Genomic DNA, 19,890 nt, shown 5'->3' with positions numbered 1-19,890 from the left:
GGGGGGAAACGGGAATTTTGGGGAAAAATGGGGGAAAAACGGGAAAAAAATGGGATTTTTGGGGGAATTTTTGGGAAAAAATGGGAATTTTTAGGAATTTTTAGGGAGAATTTAAGGGGATTTTGGGAGGGTTTGGGGTCAGAAGTTCGACATCATCTGCCACCACATGAGGTTCAACCTCAGCGAGGTCAGAAACGGGGGGAAAATGGGAATTTTGGGAAAAAATGGGGAAAAAATGGGATTTTTGGGGAATTTTCAGGGAGAATTTGGGGGAGTTTAAGGGGATTTTGGGAGGGTTTGGGGTCGGAAGTTCGACATCATCTGCCACCACATGAGGTTCAACCTCAGCGAGGTGAGAAACGGGGGGAAAATGGGATTTTGGGCAAAAATTGGGAAAAAATCCAAAAAAATCAGGAAAAAATGCTGAAAAAATTGGGAAAAAAATCCAAAAAAATCCTTAAAAATTGCCAAAAAAGCAGAAAAAATTGGGAAAAAAATCCCGAAAAATCAGAAAAAAATGCAGAAAAAATGGGAAAAAAAAAGTCCCAAAAAATCCTTTAAAATTGCCCAAAAGTTTGGAAAAAATTCAGAAAAAATCCCCCAAAAAATCCCTTAAAAACTCCTAAAAAAATCCAGAAAAAAAATCCCAAAAATCCTTAAAAATTGCCCAAAAGAAATCAGAAAAAAAAAATCCAGAAAAAAATCAGAAAAAATTGCGGAAAAAACCTGGGAAAAGAATCCCGAAAAATCCTTAAAAATCGCCCAAAAAACCAGAAAAAATTACGGAAAAAAATTGGGAAAAAGTCCCGAAAAATCCTTAAAAGTTGCCAAAAAACTTCAGAAAAAATCCCCCCCCCAAAAATCCCTTAAAAACTCCTAATAAAATCCAGAAAAAAATCCCAAAAAATCCTTAAAAATTGCCAAAAAAATCAGAAAAAAATCCCCAAAAAATCCTTTAAAATCGCCAAAAAATCAGAAAAAATTGCCGAAAAATTGGGAAAAAATCCCCAAAAAATCAGAAAAATTCAGAAAAAAATCCCCAAAAAAACCTTAAAAACTCTTAATAAAATCCAGAAAAAAATCCCAAAAATCCTTAAAAATTGTCAAAAAATCTGAAAAAAATCCCAAAAAAATCCCAAAAAAATTCTTTAAAATCGCCAAAAAATCAGAAAAAATTGCCGAAAAATTGGGAAAAAGTCCCAAAAAATCCTTTAAAATTGCCAAAAAATCAGAAAAAAATCCCAAAAAAATCCCTTAAAAACTCCTAATAAAATCCAGAAAAAAAATCCAAAAAAATCCTTAAAAATTGCCCAAAAGAAATGGGAAAAAAAATTCAGAAAAAGTCCCCCAAAAATCCCTTTAAAACTCCTAAAAAATCCAGAAAAGTGTCCTAAAAATCCTTAAAAATTGCCCAAAAAAATCGAAAAAAAATTCAGAAAAAATCCCAAAAATCCTTAAAAATTGCCCAAAAAAATCAGAAAAAATTCAGAAAAAAATTCAGAAAAAATCCCTTAAAAACTCCTAATAAAATCCAGAAAAAAAACCCAAAAATTCCTTTAAAATTGCCAAAAAATTTAGAAAAAACCCAGAAAAAGTATCCCAAAAAAATCCTCTAAAATCACCAAAAAAATCGGAAAAAACTGGGAAAAAACCCCAAAAAATCAGAAAAAACTGGGAAAAAAACCTCAAAAAATCAGAAAAAATTGGGGAAAAAATCCCAAAAAATCCTTAAAAATTGCCAAAAAAATCAGAAAAAAACTTCGGAAAAAAATTCAGAAAAAATCCCCAAAAAATTCCTTAAAACTCCTAAAAAATCCAGAAAAAAATCCCAAAAATCCTTAAAAATTGCCCAAAAAAATCAGGAAAAAAAAATCCCCAAAAACTCAGAAAAAACAGGAAAACCAGCCTGAATTTCGGGAACCTTCCGCAGGTGCAGCGCGTGATGCCCAACGACTCCTTCTACTTCTCCATCGTGCGCGACCCCGCCGCGTGGCGAGTCGGCCTTCTCGTATTTCCGCTCTGCGCCCCGCCTTCCGGAGCGCGCCCTCCCTCGGCGCCTTCCTGGCGGCGCCCTGGCGCTACTTCCGCCCGGGCCTGCGCGGCAACCACTACGCGCGCAACCTGCAGTGGTTCGACTTCGGCCTGCCCGAGCCGGCGGGCCCGGCGCAGATCCCGGCGCTGCTGGGCGGCCTGGGCCGCGCCTTCCCGCTGGTGCTGCTGGCCGAGCGCTTCGACGAGTCGCTGGTGCTCTGCGGCAACCGCCTGTGCTGGCCCTCGACGCCGTGGACGCCTTCGCGCACAACGCGCGCGGCTCCGCGCGGAGCCTCTCGGCCGAGCAGCGGCGGCGGCTCCGCGCCTGGAACGCGCTGGACTGGGCGCTCTACTCGCACTTCAACCGCAGCTTCTGGCGCGAGGCCGAGCGCTCGGGCTGGAGCGCTGCAGCGTGAGGCGGCCGAGCTGCGGCGGCGCAGCGGGGCCTGGCCGGGCGCTGCCTGCGGGGCGGGGGGCCCCCCGTGCCCGGCGCCGACATCGCCGAGCGCGGCCTGCGGCCGTTCCAGCCGCCCGGGGCCGGCGCCATCTTGGGCTTCGCGCTGCGCCCGGGGCTGCGCGGGGAGGAGCGCGAGCTGTGCCGGCGCCTGGCCATGCCCGAGCTGCCCTACAAGGACCTGCTGGACCGCCTGCAGTTCGGGGACACCAACGGCACCGCTGGGTAAAAATCACAATTTTACGTGGAGTTTGCCCTAAAAAATGCAAAAATCCCCGTGAAATTCCCTTCAAAATTGGCCATTTTAGGGCTGAAATCATCCCCTGTGCCTCAGTTTCCCTTAGGCTAAAACGCCCCAAATTTGGGGATGCTTCCTATAGATTTGATCCTTTTTTCCCCAAAAAATCTGGGATAAAACGCCCAAAATTCCAGGAGTTTGGGGATTTTCCTGTGGAATAGTTTCCCCAAAAATCTGGTATACGACTCTCAAGAATGCCAAGAATTAACCTCGAAAATCCCAGAAATTTCACCCCAAAATCCCAGAAATTTCACCCAAAATCTGGGTAAACATCAGAACTTTTACATGGAATTTGCCCTAAAAAATTGCAAAAATCCCGGTGAAATTCCCTTCAAAATTGGCCATTTTGGGGCTGGAATCGTCCCCCGTGCCTCAGTTTCCCACTGGCTAAAAGCACTGAAATTTGGGGATTTTTCTTATGGATTTGATCCTTTTTTTCCCCAAAAAATCTGGGATAAAACCCCCAAAATTCCAGGAATTTAGGGGTACTCCTGTGGAATAGTTTCCCTAAAAATCTGGTATACGACTCTCAAGAATGCCAAGAATTTCACCCCAAAATCCCAGAAATTTTGCCCAAAATCTGGGTAAAAATCACAGCTTTTACATGGAGTTTGCCCTAAATGCAAAAATCCCCGTGAAATTCCCTTCAAAATTGGCCATTTTGGGGCTGAAATCGTCCCCCGTGCCTCAGTTTCCCACTGGCTAAAACCCCTGAAATTTGGGAAATTTCCTCATGGATTTGTTGCTTTTTACCTCCAAATTCCAGGAATTTGGGGATCTTTCCTATGGATTTAATCCTTTTTAGCCCCAAAATTTGGGATTGGAGCCCCAAAATTCCAAGGATTTCAGGATTTTCCTGTGGAATAGTTTCCCAAAAAAAAAATTTGGGATTTGATTCTCAAAAAAGTCTCAAGAATTACCCCAAAAATCCCAGAAAATTTCCCCAAAAATCTTGGGAATTTCCTCCAAACCACCCCAAAATCCCAGGAATATTTGGGGAATTTTCCTCCTCAAAAAATTGGGATCGGAGCCCCAAAAATCCCAAGAATGTTGGGAATTTTCCTATGGATTCAATCCTTTTTTCCCAAAAAAATTTGGGATTTGAGCCCCAACATTCCAAGGATTTAGGGAATTTTCCTGTGGAGTAATTTTGTGCCTCAGTTTCCCAAAGAAAATGGGATAGAACCCTCAAAAATTCAAAGAATTTTGGGAGTTTCCCCTAAAAATTGGCACAGAATCCCCCCAAAATCCCAGGAATTTGGGGAATTTTCCCATGGAATCACTTCATGCCTCAATTAAGCTCCCCAAAATTGGGATAGGACCCCCAAAATTCCAAGAATTTTGGGAATTTTCCTGTGGAACCGCTCCGTGCCTCAGTTTACCTCTCAAAGGTACAAACCCCCCCCAAATTCCAGGAATTTGGGAATTTCCTCATCAGGAATCCTCCCGTGCCTCAGTTTCCCTCCCTGATCACGGTACAAGCCCCAGAATTCCAGGAATTTTGGGATTTTTTTATTTTAACCGCTCTGTGCCTCAGTTTCCCTGTGGAAGGTACGAAAATCCCGGGGGGAATTTTGGGGAATTTGAGGAATTTTCTCCCTCTGGAACCACTCCGTGCCTCAGTTTCCCCTCCCCCGGGACAGGTACGACCCCTCCCCGCCTTTTTGTCCTTAAATCTTGGCGAGAATTTCGGAATTTTTAAAAAATGTTGAGAATTTTCGCTGTGGAACCTCCGCGTGCTTCGCTTTCCTTTGTACATATAATAAACGCGCGCTGATTGGCTCTGCTGGCTGTCAATCATTGCTGTGACACATCCGATTGATTCGTTTTGCTGTCAATCAAAGGCGGGGTAAAATTTTGCTGAAATCTGATTAGCCTACAGGAGGAAAAGGGCGGGGTGTCGAAGCGCTCGGCACTCAGCAGAACGTCCTGCATTCACACTCTCGGTGATCTACCTCGCGCCCTGCGCATGCGCGTTTTGCAGGCCGCACCCGGAAGAGCGGAACGGGCCCGGACCGGAGCCGGGACCCTCCGGGACCCCCCCCCGGTAACCCCGGACCGGAGCCGGGACCCCCCCAGAACTCCCTGGTAACCCCGGACCAGGCCTGGGGACCCCCCCGGTAACCCCGGGACCCCTCCGGTAACCCCGGACCGGAGCCGGGAGATCCCCCCTCAGAGCCGCTCGGTAACCCCGGGACCTCCCGGTAATCCCGGACCGAAGCCGGGACCCTCTCCCGGTATCCCCGGGACCTCCCCAGGACCCTTTCGGTAACGCCGAGACCCCCCCGGTAACCCCGGGACCCCTCCGGTAACCGAGGATTCCCCCCCGTTTTCCTCCCGCTATTCCCGGAATTTTCCTGGGATTTAACCCCAAAATTCCCGGGATTTTGCGCCCCCTCAGACCCCCCGTTATCCTCCCGGTATTCCCGGGATTTAAATCCTTTTATCCCCCCAAAATTCCCGAATATTCCCGGGATTTCCAGCCCCGAAATCCGCGGGATTTTCCCTCGTTCTTCCCCCCGGGATTGCGCCAAAATTCCCGAAATTTCCAGAATTTTTCTGGGGTTTAAACCCTAAATTCCCCCAATATTCCTCCAAAATTGCCAAAAAATTCCCGGAATTTTTCTGGGATTTAACTCCAAAATTCCGCCAATATTTCTTCCAAAAATTCCCGGATTTTTGCTGGGGTTTAACCCCAAAATTCCTTCAACATTTCCCCAAAATTCCCAGAAATTTTCTTGGGATTTAAACCCAAATTTCCCCCAATATTCCCTGGATTTAGCCGCCAAAATTCCCAGAATTTTCATGGGATTTAGTCCCAAAATTCCTGCAATATTTCTTCAAAATTTCCAACATTTCTTCGGGATTTAATGGCCAAAATTCCTGGGATTTAATCCCTCAAAAATTCCAAAAAATTCCCGAAATTCTGCCGGGATTTTAGCCCCAAAATTCCCCCAAATTCCCTCAGGATTTAACCCCTTCATCCCCACTTTTCTCCTTCGTATTTTTCCCATTTTTCCTTAATTTTCCCCATTTTTTCCCCCAATATTCCTGAAATTCCTTCATGATTTAACCTCTCAATTCCCAGATATTTTCCCCTCCTATTTTCCCATTTTCCCCTCTTAGTTTTCCCCATTTTTCTTAATTTTTTCCCCAATTTTCCCCCATTCTTTCCTTTCTATTTTCTCTAATATTTTCCCTTTTTCCCTCCCATTTTCCCATTTTTTTCCCCTAATATTTTCCATTTCCCCCCATTCTTTCTCTCCTATTTTTCCCATTTTCCCTCCCAGTTTTCCCCATTATTTTCCCTCCTATTTCCTCTAATATTTTCCACATTTTCCCCATCCTTTCCCCCATTTCCCTCTTATTTCCCCTAATATTTCCTCCATTCTTTCCTATTTTTTCCCCTCTTATTTCCCAATTTTCCCTCCTATTTTCCCTCATATTTTCCCCATTTCCCCTCCATTTTTTCTCTCCTATTTTTCCCATTCTTTCCCCCATTTTCCCTCCTATTTTCCTTCGTATTTTCCCTAATATTTTCCCCAATTTTCCTCCTTTTTTCCCTAATATTTTCTCAAATTCTTCCCAATTTCCCTCCATTTTTTCCCTAATATTCCCCCCTTTCCCCTGCTATTTCCCACGTTTTTTCCCCATTCTTTCCCATTTCTCCTTCCTATTTTCCCCATTCTTTCCCCTATTTTCCTTCTTATTTTCCCTAATATATTCCCCATTTTTTCCTTGCTATTTTCCCCATTTCCCCTCATTTTTTCCCTCCTGTTTTCCCCATTCCTTCCCCCATTTTCCCTCGTGTTTTCCCTAATATTTTCCCCAATTTCCCTCCCTTTTTCCCATAATTTTTCCCCAATTTTCCCCCATTCTTTCCTTACTATTTTCTCTAATATTTTCCCTTTTTCCCATTTTTTCCCCCTAATATTTTCCATTTCCCCCCATTCTTTCTCTCCTATTTTTCCCATTTTCCCTCCCAGTTTTCCCCATTATTTTCCCTCCTATTTCCCCTAATATTTTCCCCATTTTTCCCTCCTAGTTTCCCCCATGGAATCCCAGTGCGATTACTCCATGTACTTCCCCGCCGTCCCTTTCCCTCCGCGGGAATTTTTGGCGGGAGATTCCTCCGGTTACCGCGCCCTTCCCCGCCGCAACCACCTGTACCTGGGCGAGACCGTGCGCTTCCTGCTGGTGCTGCGCAAAAACCCCGCGAACCCCGAGAGAAACCCCGAGAGAAATCCCGAGAAAAATCCCGACAGAAATCCCGAGAAAAATCCCGATAAAAACCCCGAGGGAACTCCCGCCCACCCCGACAGAAGCCCCGCCCACCCTGGCAGTGCCCCCGCCCACTCCGGCAGTGCCCCCGCCCACTCCGGCGGTAGCCCCGCCCACTCCGGCAGTAGCCCCGCCCCCTCGGGCAGCGGCCCCGCCCCTTGTGGCGGGAGTTTGCCGGGCAAGTCGCCGTGGGCCCAGCTCGCCGCGTCGCTCTCGGCGCTCGCCACCGTCACCAGCGGCGACAGCCGCGCCCGCGACGAGGAGGAGGAGGCGAATCCCGGCAGCAACCCCGGCGATCATTTCGGCCATTTCGGCCATGCCGAGGATTCCCGCGAGCCGCCGCCGCTCTTCCGGGAGTGCCGCGCTCTCCTCACGCACTCGCGGGGCCCCGCGGGCGGCGCCGGCCCGGGGGTGAGCGGCGGAACCTTCTGGAATTTTGGCATCCTTGAGGGTGGGGGTGGTCTGGTTTGCCTGGGATTTTCCCGGGTTTTCCCCATTTTTTCCCATTTCCCCCCATTTTTCCTGGTTCTTCCCTTTTTTTTTTTTTTCCATTTTCCCATTTTTTTTCTTGGACTTTCCCATTTTTCCTTGGGTTTTCCCATTTCCCCCCATTTTTCCTTGGTGTTTTCCCTGGTTTTTCCCATTTTCCCTTGGATTTTCCCATTTTTCCCTGGCTTTTTCCCATATTTCCCCATTGTGGGTTTTACACATTTTTTCCTGATTTTCCTAATGTTTTCCAGGTTTTTCTTATTTTTTTCTTGAGTTTGCCCCATTTTTTCTCATCTTCCCCCCATTTCCCCACTTTTTTCCCTATTTTTCCAGGGATTTTTCCTGATGTTTTCCCATTTCCCTCCATTTTTCCTGGTTCTTCCCTTTTTTTTGATTTTCCCATTTTTTTCTTGGACTTTCCCATTTTTCCTTGGATTTTCCCATTTTTCCTTGGATTTTCCTGTGTTTTTCTTGGCTTTTCCATTTTTCTTCAGATTTTCCCATTTCTCCTTGGGTTTTCCAATTTTTCCTGGGATTTTTCCCATTTTCCCTCTATTTTCCTACTTTATTCCCGTTTTTCCTTGGGTTTTTCCAATTTTTCTTCATTTTTCCCATTTTTTCCCATTTTCTCCCCAATTCCAGCTCCCCATGGACGATCCCATCATCTCTCAGGACGAGCTCATTTCCCATTGTTTCCCCATTTTTCCCATTTTCCTTTTTTTTTCCCATTTTCCCATTCCCCCATAATCCCTCATCTCTCAGCCCAAGTTTTCCCCATTTTTCCCAGTTCTCCCATGACGTTTCCCATCATTCTCCGGACAATTTTTCCCCATTGATTTTCCCCATTTCCACCCATTATTCTCTCAATTTTCCCCATTGTTCCCCCCATTTCCCATTTTTCCCCCATTTTTCCCATTTTCTCCCCAATTCCAGCTCCCCATGGACGATCCCATCATCTCTCAGGACGAGCTCATTTCCCCATTGATTTTCCCCATTTTCCCCCATTTTTTCCCAATTTTCTCCCATTTTCCCCCAATTTTTCCCCATTTTTTTCCCATTTTTCCCCATTTTTCCCAATTTCCCTGGTTTTTTCCCCAGCTCCCCGTGGATGACCCCATCATCTCCCAGGACGAGGTGATTTTCCCCCTCACCGTGGCCCTGGACCGGCTCCCGCCCGGCACCGCCAAGGCCAAGGTGGGGACACTTGGGGACACTTGGGGACATTTGGGGACAATGGGATGGGAAGGGACTTTGGGAACAGTTTGGGATATTTTGGGGACACCTTGGGGACATTGGGGATGCCTTGAGGACACCTTGGGGACACTTGGGGACACTTTGGGGACATTAGGGATGGGATGGGGAGGGACTCTGGGTACACTTGGGGACACTTTGGGGACACCTTGGGGACACCTTGGGGACATTGGGAATGGGATGGGGAGGGACTTGGGGACAACTGGGAACATCTTGGGGACATTGGAGACACTTGGGGACATTTTTGGGTACATCTTGGGGACATTGGGGACATTGGGAATGGGATGGGGAGGGACTTGGGGACAACTGGGGACATCTTGGGGACATTGGAGACACTTGGGGACACTTTGGGGATATTGGGGACACTCTGGGGACATTTTTGGGGACATTTTGGGGACAACTGGGGACATTGGGAATGGGATGGGCCTTGGGGACATTGAGAGCACCTTGGGGACACTGGGAATGGGATGGGGAGGGACACTGGGGACACTTTGGGGACATTGGGGACTTTGGGGACATTGGGAATGGGATGGGCCTTGGGGACATCAGGGACATCATGGGGACATCTTGGGGACATCAGGAATGGAATGGGGAGGAACCTTGGGGGCATTGGGGACACTTGGGAACGGGAGGAGCCTTGGGGACAATAAAGGGACATTGGGAATGGGATGGGGAGGGACCTTGGGGACATCGTGGGGACACTGGGAATGGAATGGGCCTTGGGGACAATGAGGGGAATTTGGGGACATTGGGAATGGGATGGGGAGGGACCTTGGGGACAATGTGGGGACACTTTGGTGACGCCGCGGTGTCCCCTCGGTGTCCCCAGATCGTGGTGACCGTGTGGCAGCGGGACACGGAGCCCCCGGAGCTGCAGGAGGGGACAGGGCCAGGGCCAGAGGCAGGCCAGGTGACAATGACAGGGACAGGGACAGGGCCAGGGGGGTACCTGAGGCTGCTCCAGGGCCGCGCCCCCGGCCAGGTGTTCCGGCAGCAGCACGGCGCCTTCAAGGCACAAGGTGAGGTCCCCAAATGTCCCCAGTTCCCAGTGTCCCCTCCCCAGTGCGCCCCCCCAGTGTCCCCTAGTGTCCCTCAGTGTCCCGAGGTCCGGCGCCAGGGTTCAGGCACAAGGTGAGGTCCCCAAATGTCCCCAAATGTCCCCATGGTGTCACCTGAGCGTCCCCAAAGTGTCCCCTCCCCAGTGGTGCCACCCCCAGGTGTCCCCTCAGTGTCCCCTCAGTGCCACCCCAGGTGTTCCGGCAGCAGCACGGCGCCTTCAAGGCACAAGGTGAGGTCCCCAAGTGTCCCCAAGGTGTCACCCCAGGTGTCTCCATGGAGCCTTCAAGGCACAAGGTGAGGTCCCCAAGTGTCCCCAAGTGCCACCAAGTGTCCCCAAAGTGTCCCCTCCCAGTGGTGCCACCCCAGTGTCCCCTCGCCCTAGTGCCACCCAGGTGTCCCCATAGCCACCCAAATGTCCCAAGGTGCACTCCCCTCCTCAAGTGTCCCCAAGTGTCCCTAGGTGTCCTTTCCCCTGTGGGTGCCACCCCCAGGTGTCCCTGAGTGTCCCCATGGAGCCTTCAAGGCACAAGGTGAGGTCCCCAAGTGTCCCCAAGGTGTCACCTCCCCTCCCCTAGTGTCCCTGAGTGTCCCCTGATAGTCCCCAAGTGTCCCCTCCCCAGTGGTGCCACCCCCAGGTGTCCCCTCAGTGCCACCCCAGGTGTGCCCATGGAGCCTTCAAGGCACAAGGTGAGGTCCCCAAGTGTCCCCAGATGTCCCCAAGTGTCACCTCCCCCAGTGATGCCACCCCCAAGTGTCCCCAAGGCCACCCTCGTGTCCCAAACCCCTCAAGGACCCCCAAGGATTGTCCCCAACCCCAACTTGGGGACACTTTTGGTGCCACCAAGGTGGGACAAGACCCCTCAGCCCAGCCTGGTGGCCCTCGATTGTTGTCCCCAAGTGTCCCCTGGTGTCCCCACAGTGTCCACGCTGCTGACGGTGCTGCCACCGCCCCGTGTGCGCTGCCGCCAGGTGACCGTGTCCGGAAAGTACCTGACCGTGCTCAAAGGTGACACCTTGGGGACATTTGGGGACATTGGGGGGGTTGGGGACATTGGGGGGGATTGGGGACATTGGGGACATTGGGGGGGTTGGGGACATCAGGGGACATTGGGGACATTGGGAGGTTGGTGGGATTTGGGGACGTTTGGGGGGTTTGGGGACAAAGGGGGGGACAGGGTCAGGGGGGGGAAAGGGAGGAAGGTCACCCCCAAAGTCCCTCAGTGTCCCCGATGTCCTGAATTGTCCCCAATGCCCTGGATGTCCCCAATGTCCCCAATGCCCCCAATGTCCCCAGTGCTGAATGGCTCGTCCCAGGAGGAGCTGTCCCTGTGGGACGTGCAGGTGTCCCCAATGCCCTGGATGTCCCCAATGTCCCCAATGCCCTGGATGTCCCCAGTGATGTCCCCACTGTCCCCAATGCTGTCCCCAGTGCTCAATGGCAGCTCCCAGGAGGAGCTGTCCCTGTGGGACGTGCAGGTGTCCCCAATGTCCCCAATGTCCCCAGTGCTGTCCCCACTGTCCCCAGTGCTCAATGGCAGCTCCCAGGAGGAGCTGTCCCTCTGGGACGTGCAGGTGTCCCCAATGTCCCCAGTGTCCCCAGTATCCCCAATGCCCTGGATGTCCCCAGTGATGTCCCCACTGTCCCCAGTGCTCAATGGCTCGTCCCAGGAGGAGCTGTCCCTCTGGGACGTGCAGGTGCTGCCCAATTTCAACGCCAGTTACCTGCCCGTGATGCCCGACGGCTCCGTGCTGCTCGTGGACGACGTCTGGTGAGCCTGGGGACACCTGGGGACACTGTGGGGACACTGGGGACACCTGGGGACATCTGGGGGCACTGGGGACACCTGGGGACAATGGGGACACCTGGGGACACCTGGGGACACCTGGGGGACACTGTGGGGACACCTGGGGGCACTGGGGACAATGTGGGGACACCTGGGGGACACTGGGGACACCTTGGGGACACCTTGGGAAGACCTGGGGACACCTTGGGGGCACTGTGGGGAGAGCTGGGGACACCTTGGGGACAACGTGGGGACACCTGGGGGCAATGTGGGGCTCTTGGGGACACTCTGGGGACCATGGGGACAATGTAAGGACCTTGGGGACAGTGTGGAGACCTTGGGGTCAATGTGAGGACCTCGGGGATGCCATGAGGGCCTTGGGGACACTGTGGAGACCTTGGGGACACTGTGGGGACCATGGGGACAGTGTAGGGCTTTTGGGGACACCATGAGGACCTTGGGGACAATGCTGTGACCTTGGGGACAATGTGGGGATCTTTGGGACAATGTGGAGACACCATGAGGACCTTGGGGACAAGGTGGAGACCTTGAGGACAGTGTGGAGATCCTGGGGACAGTGTAGGGCTTTTGGGGACACCATGAGGACCTTGGGGACAATGTGGGGATCTTGGGGATGCCATGAGGACCTTGGGGACAATGTGGAGACCTTGGGGACAGTGTGGAGATCCTGGGGACAATGTGGGGATCTTGGGGACAATGTGGGGACACCATGAAGACCTTGGGGACAATGTGGAGACCTCAGGGATGTGACCTGTCCCCTGATTGTCCCCTGCGTGTCCCCTGGTTGTCCCCGTGTCCCCGCAGCCACCACTCCGGTGAGGTGCCCGTGGGCGCGTTCTGCCGTGTCCCCGGGTGCCACTCGCGGTGGCCGTGTCCCCTGAGCGCCCTGGAGGAGCAGAACTTCCTGTTCCAGCTGCAGGCGCCCGAGCGGCCGCCCCGCGACGCCAAGGAGGTGAGGGGACACCTGGGGACACCTGGGTGGCCTTGGGGACACCTGGGGACAACCATCAAGGGTCACCAAGCTCAGCCAAAGGGCTTTGTCCTGCCTTGGTGGCACCAAAAGTGTCCCCAAGTTGAGTTTGGGGACACTGGGAGGGCCTTGGGGACACCTGGGGACAACGATCAAGGGCCACCAGGCTGAGCCAAGGGGCTTTGTCCTGCCTTGGTGGCACCAAAAGTGTCCCCAGGTTGAGTTTGGGGACACTGGGGTGGCCTTAAGGACACTGGGAGGGCCTTGGGGACACTGGAAGGGCGCTGGGGACACTTGGGGACAATGATCAAGGGCCACCAGGCTCAGCCAAGGGGTTTTGTCCTGCCTTGATGGCACCAGAAGTGTCCCCAGGTCGAGGTTGGGGACAATCCTCGGTGGTCCCTGGGGGGTTTGGGGTGGCTTTGGGACACTTGGGGACTCTGGGAGGGCCTTGGGGACACTTGGGGACAACAATCAAAGGCCACCAACCCCACGCAAGCCCCCCAAGATGCCACCAACCCCCCCCTGATGGTGCCGTCCCCGAGCTTGGTGACAATCCCCGTTGTCCCTGGTGGCCCTGGGGACGTTGGGGACACGGAGGTGACACGGCGGTGACAGCCATGTCCCCGAGCAGGGCCTGGAGGTGCCGCTGGTGGCCGTGGTGCGCTGGTCGACGCCGAAGCTGCCGTTCACCAACAGCATCGTCACCCACTACCGGTGAGTGTCCCCTCGGTGTCCCCTCGGTGTCCCCTCGGTGTCCCCAGGGCTCCAGAACCTCCTGTGGTGCCACCACCTCGCTGTCACCTCCTTGTCACCTCATTGTCCCCGTGTCCCTCCATCCTCAGAACGTTCTTTGGTTCCTTTCTGGACTTTCCCACGATGCCACCTCAATGATGTCCCCATGATGTCCCCAAGCCCTCCAGACCCTCCTGGTGGCCCCTCCAAGTGCCACCACCTCCTGTCCCATCAATGTCCCCTCATTGTCCCGGTGCCACCACATCCCCAGAGCTCTCTGGGGCTCCTTCAGAGGTGTCCCCATGATGCCACCTCAATGTCCCCAATGTCCCCAAGCTCTCCAGACCCTCCTGGCTGCCCCTCCAAGTGCCACCACCTCCTGTCCCCTCATTGTCCCCTCATTGTCCCCATGTCTCTCCATTCTCAGACCTTCTGGAGCTCCTTCAGCGGTGTCCCCATGATGCCACCACCATGTCCCCGATGTCCCCATGATGTCCCCAAGCCCTCCAGACCTTCCTTGTTGCCCAGAGCCACCTCTCCATGTGCCACCACCTCACTGTCCCATCAATGTCCCCTCATTGTCCTGGTGCCACCACATCCCCAGAGCTCTCTGGGTCTCCTTCAGAGGTGTCCCCAAGATGCCACCACCATGTCCCCAAGCTTTTCAGACCCTCCTGGTTTCTTCTATATGTGCCACCACCTCCTGTGCCATCACTGTCCCCTCATTGTCCCCTCATTGTCCCGGTGCCACCACATTCCCAGAACTCTCTGGGGCTCCTTCAGAGGTGTCCCCATAATGCCACCACCATCTGTCCCCTCATTGTCCCAGTGCCACCACATCCCCAGAGCTCTCTGGGTTTTCTCTGGGGTTGTCCCCATGATGCCACCACCATGTCCCCTCATTGTCACTTCATTGTCCCGGTGCCACCACATCCCCAGAGCTCTCTGTAGCCCCTTCAGCGGTGTCACCATGATGCCACCACCATGTCCCCAATGTCCCCGCTGGTCCCCAATGTCCCCTCAGGCTGCCGAGCATCCGCCTGGAGCGGCCGCGCTTTGTCATGACGGCCACGTGCGAGTCGCCCGTGGTGGCCCTGCAGCGCTTCACGGTCACCTACACCCTGCTCAACGACCTGCAGGACTTCCTGGCCGTGCGGCTCGTGTGGACCCCCGAGGCCACCGCCGGTGGGGACACTTGGGGACATCAGGGGGATTGGGGACATTGGGGACATTGGGGACACTGGGGACATCAGGGGGATTGGGGACACTGGGGATGTTGGGGACACTGGGGACACTTGGGGCATCGGGGGGATTGGGGACACCGGGGACACTGGGGACATCAGGGGGATTGGGGACACTGGGGATGTTGGGGACACTGGGGACACCGGGGACACTGGGGACATCAGGGGGATTGGGGACACTGGGGATGTTGGGGACATTGGGGACACTGGGGACATGGGGACATTGGGGGGATTGGGGACAATGGGAACATTGGGGACACTGGGGACACTTGAGATGCTGGGGACATTGAGGACATTTGGGAACACTGGGGACACTGGGGGGATTGGGGACATTGGAGACATTGGGGACACTGGGGGGATTTGGGGACAATGGGGACATTGGGGACAGCAAGGATATTGGGAATTTTGGGGGGGACTGGGGACACTAAGGACATTTGGGGACATTGGTGGGGAACCCAAAAGCCCCCAAAACCGCTGCAAAAATATCTTGAAAAACCCCAAAAAACGCTCTAAAAAAATCCCAAAAAACTCCAAAAAATCCCCCAAAAATTGCGGAATTTTCCCCAAAGTCGATGGAACGTTCTGGAATTGCCAGGTAAGTCCCGCGGCTCCCTGGACTCCGTGGTTTGCCACACGCCCCTGACCAACCTGGGCTACTCCCGCAAGGGCAGCGCCAGAACCTTCCGGGTGGCCTTCCAGGCGCTGCGGGCCGGGCTCTTCGAGGTCAGTGCCACCCTCGGTGCCACCTGTGCCACCCTCTGTGTCACCTGTGTCACCTGTGTCACCCCTGTCCATTATCCCCATTGTCCCATTCCCAGTATGCCCAGTATCCCCATTCCAGGCGCTGCGGGCCGGGCTCTTCGAGGTCAGTGCCACCCTCGGTGCCACCCTCAGTGTCACCTGTGTCACCCTCTGTGTCACCCCAGTGTCACCTTCTGTGTCACCTGTGTCATCCCAGTGCCACCAGTGCCACCCCTGTCCCTGTTATCCCCATTGTCCCATTCCCAGTATGCCCAGTATCCCCAGTATCCCCATTCCAGGCGCTGCGGGCCGGGCTCTTCGAGGTCAGTGCCACCCTCGGTGCCACCTGTGCCACCCTCTGTGTCACCTGTGTCACCCCAGTGCCACCAGTGCCACCCCATCCCCGTTATCCCCGTTATCCCATTCCCAGTGTTCCCAGTATGCCCAGTATCCCCGTTCCAGTTCATTCTCAGTGCTCCCACTGTCACCAGTGCCACCATTGTCACCTCCCAGTCTCTTCCAGTGCTCCCAAATCCCCACCCCAGTAATTCCCAGTCCCTCCCAGTGCTCCCAGTATCCCAGAACTCCCTCCCAGTAACTCCCGGTCCCTCCCAGTGTTTCCCTGTGCCTCCCAGTGCCCCTAAAACCCCAGCCCAGTAACTCCCAGTCCCTCCCAGTACATCCCAGTCCCTCCCAGTTCATCCCAGTGCCCCCAAACTCCCTCCTAATCAGTGCCGGTAACTCCCAGTGCCCCAAACACTCCCTCCCAGTGCCCCCAAAGGCCCCTCCCAGTAACTCCCAGTTGCTCCCAGTAACTCCCAGTGTTTTCCAGTCCTTCCCAGAGCCCTCCCAGTCCCTCCCAGTGTCTCCAAATCCCCTCCCAGTGCCACAAAGCTGCCCCAAAGCTCTCTCCCTGTAACTCGCAGTAACTCCCAGTGTTTCCCAGTGCCTCCCAGTGCCCATAAACCCCATCCCAGTAACTCCCAGTGCCCTCCCAGTGTTTCCCAGTCCCTCCCAGTGCCCTCCCAGTGCCCTGAATCCCCCCCAAAGCTCCCCCAAAGCTCTCTCCCTGTAACTCCCAGTCACTCCCAGTGCCTCCCAGTCCCTCCCAGTTCATCCCAGTCCCTCCCAGTCCATCCCAGTCCCTCCCAGTGTTTCCCAGTCCCTCCCAGTCCCTCCCAGTCCCTCCCAGTTCCCTCCCAGTGTTTCCCAGTCCCTCCCAGTTCCCTCCCAGTCCCTCCCAGTCCCTCCCAGTTCATCCCAGTCCCTCCCAGTCCCTCCCAGTGCCCCCAAATCCCCTCCCAGTGCCACAAAGCTCCCCCAAAGCTCCCTCCTAATCCCTCCCAGTCCCTCCCAGTGCCCCCCTAGTCCCTCCCAGTAACTCCCAGTCCCTCCCAGTGTTTGTCAGTCCCTCCCAGTCCCTCCCAGTCCCTCCCAGTGCCCCCAGTAACCCAGTCCCTCGCAGCTGTCGCAGCACATGAAGCTGAAGCTGCAGTTCACGGCCAGTGTCAGCAGTGCCCCGCCCGAGGCGCGGCCGCTGTCGCGCAAGAGCAGCCCCAGCTCCCCGGCCGTGCGCGAGCTCGTGGCCGGCCTGGGCCGCTCGCAGTCCTTCTCCCACCAGCAGCCGGCGCGGAGCCACCTCATGAGGTACCGGGGACTGGGAACACTGGGAGGGGGTTTGGGGGTACTGGGAACACTGGGAGGGACTGGGAACACTGGGAGCAACTGGGAGCGACTGGGAGGGGGTTTGGGGGTACTGGGAACACTGGGAGGGACTGGGAGCGACTGGGAAACACTGGGAGGGAACTGGGAGGGACTGGGAGGGACTGGGAGGGGGTTTTGGGGGCACTGGGAGAGACCAGGAGTCACTAGAATGAGGATTTGGGGGTACTGGGAGGGACTGGGAGTTACTGGGAGGGCACTAGGAGGGAGTTTGGGGGTATTGGGAGGGACTGGGTGCAACTGGGATGGGGTTTGGGGGCACTGGGAGGGACAGGAAAAGGACTGGGATAAGGTTTTGGGGTACTGGGAGCACTGGGAGGGGTTTTGGGGGCACTGGGAGTTACTGAGATCACGTTTTCAGGCTCTGGAAGGGACTGGGGGAGCACTGGGAAGGACTGGGGGGAACTGGGATCAAACTGGGGGGACTGGGAGGAGATTTTTGGGGTACTGGGAGTTACTGGGATGGGGTTTTGGGGTACTGGGAGGGACTGGGGCGGTTTTGGGACACTGGGAGGAACCGGGATGTGACAAAGGGATATTGGGGGTAATGGAGGTGCCACCGCTGCCTTGGGACACACAGGGACACTGTGGGTGACACAGGGACACTCTGGGTGACTCAAGAGTGACACAGGTGACACAGGGACACTGTAGGTGGCACTGAGGTGACAGCAGTGTCACTGTCCCCAGGTCCGGCAGCGTCATGGAGCCCTGGGGTGACAATGGGGGTGACACAGGGACACTGTAGGTCACACAGGTGACACAGGTGACACAGAGGTGACACTGCTGTCACTGTCCCCAGGTCCGGCAGCGTCATGGAGCGCAGGGCCATCACCCCGGGGTGACAATGGGGGTGACACAGGGACACTGTAGGTCACACAGGTGACACAGAGGTGACACAGGTGACATGGCTGTCCCCAGGTCCGGCAGTGTCATGGAGCGCAGGGCCATCACCATGGGGTGACAATGGGGGTGACACAGGGACACTGTAGGTGACACTGCTGTCCCCAATGTCACTGTCCCCAGGTCCGGCAGCGTCATGGAGCGCAGGGCCATCACCATGGGGTGACAATGGGGGTGACACAGGGACACTGTAGGTGACACAGATGGCACCCAGGTGACACTGCTGTCACTGTCCCCAGGTCCGGCAGTGTGATGGAGCGCAGGGCCATCACCATGGGGTGACACAGGGACACTGTAGGTGACCCAGGTGACACAGGTGTGACACAGGGACACTGTAGGTGACACAGAGGTGACAGCAGTGTCACTGTCCCCAGGTCCGGCAGCGCCATGGAGCGCAGGGCCATCACCCCGGGGTGACACAGGGACACTGTAGGTGACACAGATGGCACACAGGTGACACAGAGGTGACACAGGTGACATGGCTGTCCCCAGGTCCGGCAGTGTCATGGAGCGCAGGGCCATCACCATGGGGTGACACTGGGGGTGTGACAGAGGCAGTGTAGGTCACACAGGGACACTGTAGGTGACACAGATGGCACACAGGTGACACAGAGGTGACACAGAGGTGACACAGGTGACATGGCTGTCCCCAGGTCCGGCAGTGTGATGGAGCGCAGGGCCATCACGCCCCCCGTGGGCTCCCCCGTGGGCCGCCCCCTGTACCTGCCCGCGGGGGACAAAGCCGTGCTGGCCCTGGACAAGATCGCCAAGAGGGAGTGCAAGGTGCTCGTGGTGCCACCCGTCAAGTGACAGCGGGGACAATGAGGGGACAGGGAGGGGACAGCGTGGGGACATCAACAGGACAGTGACAAGACAATAGGGGACAGTGGGGGACAGAGTGGGGACCCCACCGGGACAGTGGGGCCAGCGCTGGAACCTTGGGGACATCTTGGGGACACTGCTGGGATGGCACTGGGGTGGCACAGACAGCGCTGGGACTCTGGGGACAGCTTGGGGACATCGTGGGGGACAGTTTGGGGACACCAGTGGGACAATGGGGACAATGCAGGGACCTTGGGGACATTGTGGGGACATTGCCAGAGTGGCAGCAATGGCTCTGGGACAGTGGGGACAGGGGGACAATGGGGACAAGGCCACCCCCCGTGTCCCCAGAGCCTCAGGGCCACTTCCAGGACCTTGGGGACATTGGGGACAGGGACCAAGGGGACAGTGCCACCCCCAGTGCCACCTTCAGGACCTTGGGGACAATGGGGACAGGGCCACCCCTGGTGTCCCCACTGTGCCAGGAACAGGGACCAAGGGGACAGAGCCACCCCCAGCTTGGGGACATTGGGGACAATGGGGACAGGGCCACCCCCAGAGCCTTGGGGACACTTTGGGGACAATGGGGGGGGTCACTGCCACTGCCACGTGCCATGGAGGGGACCTTGGGGACACCTTGGGGACACAGCCTGGAGCCGTGCCCGCGTTTGGGATTTTGGGGACATTTGGGGACATCGGGGAAGTGTCCCCGAGCCAAAGTGGGGGAGGGGACGGGAGGGGCCTGCAGTGCCACCCCTGGGTTGGGGACGCTGGGGACAAGGGTGGCACCTCTGTCCCTGTTATTTATTGCCAATAAAGAGACCTGGATGTCACCTGGTGTCACCTGGATGTCACCAAGGGTTCCTGGATGTCCCCAAGGGTGGCCTGGATGTCACCTGGTGTCATTTGGATATCACCTGGAGGGTCTGGATGTCACCAGGGTGACCTGGATGTCCCCAAGGGTGGCTTAGATGCCACCAAGAGGTGTCCAGGATGTCCCCAGGTGTGTCTGGATGTCCCCAAGGGTGGCCTGGATGTCACCAAAGGTGTCCTGGATGTCCCCTGATGCCACCCGGGTGTCCCCAAGGAGG

General features: G+C 54.9%; 2 protein-coding genes across 11 annotated transcripts; both read left to right on the top strand.

Annotated features, from left to right (window-relative positions):
* Positions 1–310: 310 nt before the first annotated feature.
* GAL3ST4 (galactose-3-O-sulfotransferase 4) lies at positions 311–4,834 on the top strand (the record flags this gene model as incomplete). The annotated part of the gene is given in 7 exon segments (XM_064737398.1): positions 311–352; positions 1,931–1,989; positions 1,991–2,023; positions 2,025–2,244; positions 2,277–2,438; positions 2,472–2,710; positions 4,768–4,834. Coding segments are annotated over 7 exon segments (822 nt in total), but the record flags the coding sequence as incomplete, so codon positions are not given.
* A 30-nt stretch (positions 4,835–4,864) lies between these two features.
* TRAPPC14 (trafficking protein particle complex subunit 14) lies at positions 4,865–19,632 on the top strand. Of its 10 annotated transcripts, none has more exons than XR_010443242.1 (12): positions 4,865–7,475; positions 8,652–8,747; positions 9,634–9,823; positions 10,783–10,869; positions 11,512–11,632; positions 12,473–12,620; positions 13,273–13,355; positions 14,398–14,558; positions 15,210–15,337; positions 16,821–17,002; positions 17,877–18,100; positions 18,631–18,759. XR_010443242.1 is itself a non-coding variant. In XM_064737405.1 (12 exons), the coding sequence occupies exons 1-12, from the start codon at positions 6,837–6,839 to the stop codon at positions 18,785–18,787; spliced, it is 1,992 nt and encodes a 663-aa protein (XP_064593475.1). In that variant the 5' UTR covers positions 4,865–6,836; the 3' UTR covers positions 18,788–19,632. The 10 variants fall into 10 exon arrangements, 9 of the variants coding, with proteins under 9 accessions (XP_064593475.1, XP_064593474.1, XP_064593473.1 ...); XM_064737405.1 differs by lacking the exon at positions 17,877–18,100 and adding an exon at positions 11,293–11,339 and having other exon boundaries at positions 11,559–11,632; positions 18,631–19,632; XM_064737404.1 differs by lacking the exon at positions 17,877–18,100 and adding an exon at positions 11,158–11,204 and having other exon boundaries at positions 11,559–11,632; positions 18,631–19,632.
* Positions 19,633–19,890: the final 258 nt, after the last annotated feature.

This window comes from Zonotrichia leucophrys, unplaced genomic scaffold (assembly GCF_028769735.1).
Source record: "Zonotrichia leucophrys gambelii isolate GWCS_2022_RI unplaced genomic scaffold, RI_Zleu_2.0 Scaffold_55_320004, whole genome shotgun sequence".
Lineage (NCBI taxonomy): Eukaryota > Metazoa > Chordata > Aves > Passeriformes > Passerellidae > Zonotrichia > Zonotrichia leucophrys.
Note: the sequence above shows the minus strand (reverse complement) of the source record. Positions and strands in the feature narration are given on the sequence as shown.

Bases quoted from the DNA above. Each gene is read 5' to 3' on its own strand.
- TRAPPC14 (XM_064737405.1), top strand. From the start codon at position 6,837: ATGGAATCCCAGTGCGATTACTCCATGTACTTCCCCGCCGTCCCTTTC. The intron at 12,621-13,272 runs GTGAGGGGACAC...GTCCCCGAGCAG, and splicing joins CGCCCCGCGACGCCAAGGAG to GGCCTGGAGGTGCCGCTGGT. The intron at 17,003-18,630 runs GTACCGGGGACT...GGCTGTCCCCAG, and splicing joins GCGCGGAGCCACCTCATGAG to GTCCGGCAGTGTGATGGAGC.